The sequence below is a fragment of the Epinephelus fuscoguttatus genome, linkage group LG1, assembly GCF_011397635.1.
Source record: "Epinephelus fuscoguttatus linkage group LG1, E.fuscoguttatus.final_Chr_v1".
Lineage (NCBI taxonomy): Eukaryota > Metazoa > Chordata > Actinopteri > Perciformes > Serranidae > Epinephelus > Epinephelus fuscoguttatus.
In genome coordinates, this window is record NC_064752.1 from 20,458,386 (window position 1) to 20,469,325 (window position 10,940).

Sequence of the window (10,940 nt, forward strand, 5' to 3'; positions counted from 1 at the left end):
TAGTACTAAATTCATAGTTCTTTCCTGGAGACTTCGTGGAAATAGATAAGGAATTACTCAGAAATCATGGACCCGTGAAATAAAGCACTTTGGCTGATTTAGACAGTTCCATATGACCCTTTGGATCTGAGCATTGATTGCAGCGCATGAGGAGTTTGAAGTTTTGGATCACACTGTCCTTGCTGCACACACTGGGTTTAAGCACAAGACATTCCCTCTGTCCTTGGTCTTTCATGCGCCCCTGTCCCTGGTTAGAAACATGTACAAGGTCATGTTACAGATCAGAACAAATCAATGACGAAAAGAAAGTTTGAATCCTTGTTATTGTCTTTATGGCAACAGTGTAGTATTCCTGTAAAAACCAACCGTACCCTCCATGTTTGTTCAAACATGCATTGCAACCTTCGCTCCAGTAAAGCCAGAGTCAGACTTTGCCTTTGCCCGCCTCTGAGGCCACTCCAGGAAGAAGGATGTGTAAAGGTAACATACCCTCAGTAAATGTCACTCTCCTGTCTTAGAGGTTTTTAAATCATGGAGCAGGTGACTTTACAGCATTTAGTCCTTGTTAAACTTCCCTGTTCATTTCCTTATTTTGAGGAACAAAGGAGTACAGTGAAGAGAAGTTCCAGCTCCAAAAACTATAAAAGAGGTGGGTCATTAAAGGGCAAGACAGCTCAGTCCCACAGGAAGCAGGAAGTCTCTCTGTGTTACTGTAAAGATTTATGTTTATATCCATTGCACATATGTAAAGAAGTACTGTGTTGTTTGTTCGATTGCATATTTTCTGTGAGAACGAGATAGAGAAAATGCATTTTTGTAAGTACAGTATTTGTGTACGTGCGTGATACCAAAATCTGATAAAGAGATATCATCTGAGTCTTGGAGTTCAGCAACTTCCTATCCTCCCAACCAAGCCAAACAACGCCCCATTCTTCATCTGTTTTTTTTTTTTGTTGTTGTTGTTTTTTTACAGTAAACTGTCTGGTTTCATTAAGCCAATCTGTCACGTAATACCAACATCCTAATTACCCATGACAGCATTGCATGTCTTAATTTGATTTCACCCTTTAAAACCTGCCAGGTTGCTTTTCCTAAGTCATATGCACTGTTTCAAAACCTGCGTGGTATGATAAACTGTATTCTCTGATAACATTGTGGGTGAGAAGGCAGCACAAGTTGCAGTCGCATCATGACTTTGTCCTTGTAGCTCCTGCCAACATGTTGCTATGCAGGTAAAAGGGTATCATGTATCAACATCATTGATGAGGGTCAAAGTGACATTACAGTAGTGGGATGCTTGTTTTTTGCATAATGACCCCATTTTACAGTCGTGATTTCCATTTAGAGATGGCACAGTGGTGCAGAGGTTAGCACAGGGTGGTTCTCCCCATATCAGTGTGTGGTTTTTTTTCTGGGTCATCCACAGTCCAAAGACAGGCTGTGCATGTGAATGTGAGCGTGAATGATGGTCAGACTCTGTACCCGTTTTACACAGAGATCACACATTTATGCTAATACCAAGTCCCCTTTTAATTCCTCCTTTGCATTTGCACACAGAATCAAACAACAGCGGCATCATGCTGCTTCAGTGTGTGATTTTAGACAGCATGCTGGCATCCTGGAAGCAAAGAGCATGACGTTTACCACAACAGCGTCAGCCTCTAGTGTGACAATAACGATGGCATAACATGGCAATAACAATCATTTACTATCCTGGTTCTATTGCAGATGATTTCATTCTCTGCTCTGACCTCCTTGACCTCATTGTTTTTCCAATTTGCGGATATGTTCTTCTTTGAGTTAGCCGCTAACTGCTGTTAGCTGTTTTTAAGTCTCCCACTGTGGGTTGCACACAAAGCATGTGGTCAAAATGTCACACCCTGTCCTTTTTACACAGACTCTGTTCCAGTGCTGTTACTACCTCCATTGGTGGCTTACAGGCGATACAACTCTGTCTACCCATCCTGCAATCATACCTGTTTTACAAAACTGTGAGGCGGCGTAATGGCGCGATATTCCCACCTTGTACAGATTGTGTAAGAGGGGCTTATGTGTCAGCCCTGTGATAGTGTGCCGACCAACCCATAGTGTACCCTGTCTCTCACCCAGTGTCCCTGCGACCCTGAATAGGACAAGCAGTTAAGAATAATGAATGATTTCCATTTATCAGATTGTGAATCTCTGTTTTTCTTCCATTTGTTCATGTGGTTAGAGTCATCACAAAGACTGGGATACATCCTTCCTCGCTGCAGCAGGAAAAGTGCAGTACAGCCTTTCAACTCCAAATTAACTGCCACTAGCAGCATTTCTGCCGTCAATATTCCTTCCATTGATCAGCCCCAGTTGTGGTAATAAGACACTAATGGGGCCATAACTCATATTTTACAAATGAATTAAAAAATCTTTCCAACTACACACTGAAAAAAAAGAATGTAAATTTGCTGTTAATACAGCTTTAATACAGCGACCAAAAAGTACATGTATCGTCAAAGCCCACAATTACCTCTACATTTACATGCAGTCATTTCTAATCAGTCGAAATTCGAATTTCGTTAAGGCATACTGTATACACATACAGTCCTGACTGCAATTTGAAAGTCAGATTGACAGTGAATCTCTGCGGCTTATGTGTCATAGAAAAATAAATCCTACTTAATGGATTTTGGCATAGTTTTGATATTTTTTTGAAGCACTTAAATGAAGCAAAGAATTTGTTTAGGACATGTTGAGTCAGCCTTTTCACACCTTAAGTTCTCCTGAAAGATTTCCAGTTCTTTTCAATCAACAACGTTTGATTCATTTTTTGTGTACATACGCCAGCGGGGGTTCACACAGCATTTAGTTCAGTTAGCCTTGTTGTTATTTGAGGTGTGAATTCTGACACCTACAATTTAATTTGTTTGATTGACTGATTGTGTTTTGACACACCTGTAATATCTTGTTTTGAAGTGTTTTAAACTTTGGATGTTGTCCAGTTAGACAAAACATGAACTCAATACACTTTTGATTGCTGTACTTACATTATCCAAAATCCAGCCACCTGACAGCAGAAGTCACAGCACAGAGGTGAGAACAGAAATGCACATGACAAGACAGGATGATCGTCACTGCTCTCCCTGACACTTTTGTCTGTTACTATGAAGGAACACATGAGGCTCAAATCAGTTTGTTGCCTTTAGGAATTTTCCTCAGTACAGCATATGCATAAACTGATAAATCCTTCATACACTCATACACACTCCTCACAAGAAAAGCTCTGTGTGCATTAGCATTAAAAATCCATAAAGCAACACTGTGTCACCAAACTTTGACAGTAAATTGTGTTTTGGACTCTGCAACCACAGCCAGAGAAAAGACATCCAAAGGTTATACACTGAGCAAATATTACATAATTCGCTGTGTCTGCTTTGTGTCTGGGTAAAATGTGCACATATATTGAACAAAAATTTAAACACAACATTTGTTTTTGCTCCCATTTTTCACAGGTTTAGTTTAAAGATCCAATACTTTTTTATGCACTTTCTCTCAAATTTTGGTCCCAAATTTGTTAAAATCCGTGTTAGTGAGCACTTCTCCTTCTCCGAGACATTCCATTCACCTGACAGGTGTGGCGTATCAAAATGCTGATTAAACAGTGTGATTACTACACAGGTGTGCTTTGCGCAGCTCACGATAAAAGGCCACTCTACAATGTGCAGTTTGATCTCACAACACAATGCAACAGATGTCTCAAGGTTTGAGGGAGTGTGCCATTGGCATGCTGACCGCAAGAATGTTTACTTAAGCTGTCACCTGTGAACAAAATGTTCATTACCATGAGCTGTCTCCAATGTCGTTTCCGTGAATTGGCAATACATCCAACCACACAGGCTCAGGACCTCCACATCCAGCATCTTCACCTGCAAGATCGTCTGAGACCCGCCACCCGACTGCTGATGTAACAGTTGGTCTGCACAACTGAAGAATTTCTGTCAGCCAGATAGAAACAGTCAGAAACCATCTCAGGGAAGCTCATGTGCATGTTTATCGTCCTCAACTGGGGCAACCAACACCAACCAACACATTTTCACTCTGACCTTGTCACATATTGATGTTTGGTCATGGACTTTGCATGTCCAGATACAACAATCAGAGGTACTCTGGGTGCATTGGTTGTTGACATTCTGGGACGCCTTGTAAAGTTCCGCCTGTTACATGCATTGTCTTCTTTTAAAATACACCTTTGTTTTCATAGGAAATGTACTTTTTACATACAGTCTCTTCCAAAATAAATGCCACAGCGAATTGAGGATTTTCTGCCGTCAACAACTAACACACATGGTTTGGTTTAGGTTACAAAAGCACGTGGTTAGGTTTAGGAAAAAATAACAGGGTTTGGCTTTATAGTCTTGACGTGAACACTACACTCCAGGGTGAAAGTCTGTGTTTGTTTGACTCATCCACCACCTCTCCCTGAGTGAGACCGGGTTCTTGTTGTCTACTTTATTGTCATCACCAACTTCATTGTGTTGTACTACCAAAGTCAAAGAAATGACACTGAAGACAGCTTGTGGAAGTGATATGAACATTTAGCTCACAGGCAACAGCTGTGGTGGACATTCCTGCAGTCAGCATGTCAATGACACACTCCTTCAAAGCTTGGCACATCTGTATCAGCTGATTCACAATCAACCAATAGCACAGCGACACACTTTCTCTATCAGCCTATCATCTATCTGTCATAGTTCTTTCTTGCTGCTGTCGTGTGCGCCCTCCACCTTCCCATCACCACCCAGTCATTGTGGATTCATCAGCTTCATATGCCTCAGCAGTCAGCAGCCTTATCAACCACCAGTGTCTGGATTCCATGGGGGGATTTATCCTGCTGCTGCTCAGATGTCCCTCAATCACAAAATATCTCCCTTTGGTGTCCAAGCGCCAAAGACTTCTGTTAAATCTTAGTCGGCACAAATCATCTATTAATCTGTACACTCATATTCTGTGTCAAATATTATCTTTACTTCACTCTCCTGTCTCTTCTGATTGAACTGTGTTCTGTGATCAAACTGCACATTTTAGAGTAGCCCTTCTGTGTAGTCATGATGCTGTTTAATCAGCATCTTGATATGCCACACCTGTCAGGAGGATGTATTATCTTGGAAAAAGGAGAAGTGCTCACTTACATGGATTTTAACAAATTTGGGACCAAAATTTGAAAGAGAAACGTATCTGTTGAATGCATGAAAAAGTCTTAAGTCTCTGCCTTAAATCTATGAAAAATGGCATTGCATTCAAATTTTTGTTCAGTTTTTCTTTTTCTTTTCTTTACTTCCTTCTCTTTTGTATTTGACAATCACTGGGGGAAACCATGTTGTGACACACAACAGTGCAATGATGCAGAGCTGTGTACGCAATCACAAACATTTCAGTGGCTCCACAGGTCTTCGCATTTCCTCATTCATGAGGAAAATAGCTGTTTCGGATTTGTCTTTAAAAATAAACCAACACATTGTTGTGATTGCAGTCTTGCGCGACACTCGCCCCAAAGCTGTGAAACAATGGAGAGAAATTCCCTCTTTGAGGCTCTAAATGAGTTGATGGAGCAAAAGGCGTGTCTTTAAAAGGTCAGAGGAAGACGGATGTTGTGGAATGCTTCTCTCACAAAACGAATCCGTTTTCCAAAAATCTACTTTGAGTTACATAAGACTCTTCAAACATGATGGATCTGTTGCTTTCTTCCAGTAGAAATCAAACTGCTGTATAAATTATATATTCAGGAACAGTGAAAACCAAGAAACTTGTTGTTTGTGTGACTCACATCTTGTCAGAGTGTGGCTTGTGGGACTTTGGTCACATACTTCATCACTTATATGCTGCTGTCATCAGCAGACATACACATGACACACATGGGTTCCCCCTAATTATTTTACAGTGAGGTAAGTTGTTGATGTGGTGTCATTTCCCATTCCCAGACAGAAATATTACCTCAGCCTCACTGGGATATGATAATGGCTGCCTTTTGCTTTGATGTCACCTTTAAAAAATAAATATTGTCCTCTCACCCATTGTGCCGAGTGTTGGAGATATCGGCCGTAGAGTTGTCTGCTTTCTCTGTAATATAATGGAACTAGATGGCACTCGTGAACAGTGTCATGTCAGAACAGTTTTCTTTCTCCCAAACTACACCTGCCAACCATATCAAGCATGCATCTATTGATGGCTCACCCACCAAGTTAGCTTATGTTACAACTCAAATAAGGAGGATGCTGTTAGTGATTACATCTCGCGCTGGCACAAATACAAGCTTCTCATCCTTAAGTAGATGCACACTTTCTTCTGTGTGGGGATACAGCTGGTGAGTGCAGTTTGGTAGCAAGATAACAGTTCCACAAACTGAGTGCCATTTAGTTCCATTGAATTCAAAAGAAGGGAGACATCTCTACGGCCGATATCTCCAACACCCAGCTCCTCACACCAAAACAATCTAGACTGACAAATAGCACTAGAAATAAGAGGAAAAATATGTATTTTAGATTTTTCAGTGAACTGTCCCTTTAAGGAAAGCATTTGCTTTTTACACCCAATTAATGGAAAAAAAGAAACTTAGTATTTAAGTAACTATTTAAGGTTATTATCTAAGTGATTTTAATAACATTTGGGTCACATCAAATCCAATTTATTTATATAGCACATTTAAAAACAATCACAGTTGACAAAAGTGCTACCCAAATTAAAACACTGACACAAATATATAACAATATAACATGTACACGTGTATTAAACAGAATAAAAAATATTATAAATATTAAAACCACTACGGGCAACCAAAGGCAAATGAAAACGTACGTCTTAAGATTTGTCTTCAAAGTGTCAGTGGAAGGGGAGCATTTGATTGAGAGTTGAAGCCTATTCCAAAGCTTTGGAGCAGCTGCCACAAAGGCACGATCTCCCTTACCCAGCAGCCTCGATCGTGGGACAGTTAAAAGACACTGTTCTGAAGATCTAAGAGGTCGGGAGTTAGAGTAGGAGCAGAGAAGTTCAGCAATGTACTGGGGTGCCAGCCTGTGTATGGCTTTGTCACTACAGACAAGATTAATTTATTATTTTAAAATGATAACATTACAGTATCTGTATCTGAGATCATTTTGAATCTTGGCTTCCCTTGCAGGTCAGGTAGACCCTATATGATCATCAGTACAGATTATAATTTGCTACTGTCATATAGTTATATCCCTCTTTACCCCTGCAATACACAAACTTCCATAAATGTTGAAGTATTTTTATGGACTTTGTCAAACGGATCCAATCACATCCTGGTCAAACAGTGTGACAGTGTGAGATACGATTAGAGGTTTTAGTAGCGGCCATAAATGACTCAAAGACTTCAGCAGATAAAATACATAACATCAACAACCTCTCTTACTGAAAAGGAAACTGTGTGTGTCTGTGGACCAAGCCCAGAGTTATTTTAAGTATGTCCTACTTCCCTTCAACAATAAGCACAACAACTCCAGGCACAGGTTTTAGCACAGCCAAAATGAGAAAGCTAATTGGTTGAAAGACTTGTAGCCTTGACTTAAGTGCGGCTGAAGGGTGTTGCATGCTTAGCATGGTGGAGATTCCCTGTGTGTGTGTGTGTGTGTGTGTGTGTGTGTGTGTGTGTGTGTGTGTGTGTGTGTGTGTGTGTAACACCTAGGTGTGTCAGTTAATCACATTCCTGCAGTCCCTTTACAGCTACTGAGTGTGATGCAGTAGCTGTTGTTAAAAGGATTCCAGTTCATTTGTCTTTTTCTCTTCCTCCTTCCTTCTCGTCTTGCTTATAACTTACAGGAAACAATTATCAACAAGTTTAAGGTGTGTCCGTCAAATGATCATATTCTTGACGGGTTGCATTGCATTGTCTTGCTTTACACTGCAGTGCATAGAAAGGCTGCAGTATGTAGTATTATTTTAAAGAGAATATAAACCATGGGTGTACTGTAATACAAATCAAGTTGAGGCTAGCAGAAGGGGACATTTGATTTTAATTCATGTCTGACAGAAAGGCCTTTTGATTAATAAAAACTACGCCCTGCTTTAATGTATGTCGATGAAACTTTTGACACTCCTCTTGCAGGAACAGTAATTACCACATTCAGGGTGCAACAAACAGGGAATGTTTCCCCTGATTCACACGCTATATAGTTTGCAACAGGAGTAAAAGGAAGTAAATATCCGTAGGAAGGAGAGGTTGACGCTGCAGCTCTACGATATCCTTATCTGAACTTTATGTTCAGTACTTACTGCAAATGCCTCCAGGCAAAAATCTGACTTCTTTGACTTCTTATTTTATAGATTAATGACTCTTAGGTTAGCAGGTGAATTGCAGCCTGCTTTTGGTGAATACATCCTAAAACAGAAACATGGCAATGTGTTTAATTAACATGAACACAACATAATTACAGTAAGTCATATGAGGTAAGGAAGGAAACTCATGATAGTATTTATGGTATGAATTGTTGTTGAGACAACACAAACATTCAGCTGGAAGAGTCCGCAAAGGCTTTGACTAAAGAAAGGGTTTGTGTTGACACTGAATAAGTCAGCAGCGTTATTCAGTAAAGGAATTATCCTTGAAATACCACACTTAAATACTTAAATCAGTATTTGTCTGTTTTGTTTACTCTCTCCACGTGTTTTATATTTTCATAACCCTGCGTACGTTGTGCTTATTGTATTCTGAGGTATGACATTTTTAGACTTTTCTTATTGCCAACCATATCTGACAAAACAAACAGGATTAGTCTGCAGGTAAAATGACCGGATTTCAGTGAGGATAACTGTGGTGATAAAACGCCGTACCTTTGCAGTGAGACCACAAGGTGTTACACAAACCAGAGAAAGCAGATACACGCCTCAATGCCCGAGAGCTCCAGGCTTAAGGTCCTTATTGGTTCAGCTCATACTGTGCTTTAGAGGTGATGCATATTCCTAGTTGTTTAATATACTAACACAAACCTGTTGAAACGCTTAGATGGATCCAGCTTTATCAGGCGACCTGATCTTGAAAACAGAGAACTGTTGTTACAATATAAGTGTCAAGGGCTCTCTGGCTTTCACCTGCAAAATGTCACCCAAATTAATGCATACCAACCAGAACGACACTCAAAATTGCCACAAAAAGATGCAAAGAAACTGCAAAGAGACACAAAACAACTACAGACTTGAGACTGCACTGACCTCTCCCAGTTCAGATCACTCATCCAAACTCATCTTTTCAAAATGGCTTAATGTGTTAATGATGTTGTGTGTATTGTACTGTAATCTATTTTGTCATAATTTTTAACTGATGTAAAGTGTCTTTGAGCACTATGAAAAGCGCTCTATAAATAAAATGTTTTATCATGCTATTACAGAGAGAAACAAAACAGCAAATGGATGCATATTGATACAAAAAGACATAAAACAAACACAAAAAGAGGCAAAAATGCAAAGCCTGTGTTTCTTGCTCTGATGTAGGAGAGGTGGGGCCTTTTGCATAACTGTGCTTAGGGCCTATTGTGTCATGACCCGCCCATGAAACATGTCTGATGTCAGTGTTATGCTATTATGTTATCAGATTAACATGTAAGCAGCATTTTAATGTTGTAGCTTGGCCGTGTCTGGTGGAGCCTATTATTACTGCTTTATAGGCATTAGCCTATATGTTATAACTAATGACTGAATGGCTGTCAGATCAATGGAGTGAAGTAGAAAGTTAAATATAGTAGTATACAGTATAAAGTGGAATAAAAAGGGAATACTCAAGCAAAGTTAAGTACTTCAAATGAGTCCTTATGCAAAAATGCACTTATATTGTAGCACTGGCTGATGGCAAAAGCTATCACATAATTCTTATTGCATGAAAAATGACCTCTGTTTAAATTTAAGACAATGTTTGTAGATTTTAAAGGACTTTAGTGCATCACTTTCTTATAAATCTGTCAGGTTTCCGCGCCCTTGACACAAACACGACACATCATGGCAGATTTCTAACAGCGCTACACTGCTGACACCTGGCGGTAACGGCGCGTCACTACACTTTAAAATGAGTTTTCACTCGAATATCTTAGCTGCACTAATATCATATTATTAATTTACACTTGATTGCTCGACAATGAAACGTTTTATTTCACCACACCTGTACAATATCACCTCTGTGACACTGAAGTTTTGCACCTAACGGTTATTAACGCACCAACTTTCCCTTTAAGAAACCAGAACAGACTCTCAGCGCCCAATCGCGGCGCGTAAACTGAACTTTGTTGTTGTCAGCAACTACCAGCTAATATGGTAGTAAGCTAGCGTTAGCCGACCGAGCAGCTAACACTAGACCACCGTTTGTCTTAGTCACCGTGATAAAGAAGTAGAGTTCACTTACATTTCGGTTGTAACGGTCACAACAGTCGGTCTCACCGGCTGTCCGTCTCTAATATCAGGAAACATGACTTCTTCACCGGTGAGTGAACGTTAGCTTCATGGCACTTGCCTGAGCTGAAGTTGGTTTCTTGTTTGTAGCTTTACAGTAGCTTCTTAGAAGTTAACGTTAATAGAAGAGTTAACTTGTGCGATAAGGGAACTTTCTTTTGTACATAATTTACTCTAACCCTTTTTGTAGCCAGGCTTAATCAGAAATAAGAGTAATTGTACCCCTGTGGTGTGTGTGTTTGATGGGGATTTGTAACTGATGTGTATATGGTATCTAAATAACATTAGGTCACAATGAATTATGTCACAAGTATGGCAGTGTATTTCAGATAATATGTTGTTTAGTCTGTAGGCTACAGGTCAAGTCTACCGAACAACTACACCAACTAAAACATCAGAAACAACCCACTGTGACATGACACTTTGTTGTGTGACAGTGTTAAAATGAATTACTATTGTGTTTGCAGTGCTTTCACATAAAGCTGTACTCTTATGCTTGTGTAATAAACACAGCA

General features: G+C 39.9%; 1 protein-coding gene across 1 annotated transcript in view; it reads left to right on the top strand.

Moving 5' to 3' along the window:
- The first annotated feature begins 10,205 nt into the window (after positions 1–10,205).
- The window catches only part of poc1a (POC1 centriolar protein A), a 53,353-nt gene continuing 52,618 nt past the window's right edge, over positions 10,206–10,940 (top strand). The window contains exon 1 of the mRNA XM_049582277.1: positions 10,206–10,456. Within this exon, the coding sequence (XP_049438234.1) occupies positions 10,442–10,456 (15 nt within the window). The 5' untranslated portion in view covers positions 10,206–10,441. The remainder of the gene's footprint in view (positions 10,457–10,940) is intronic.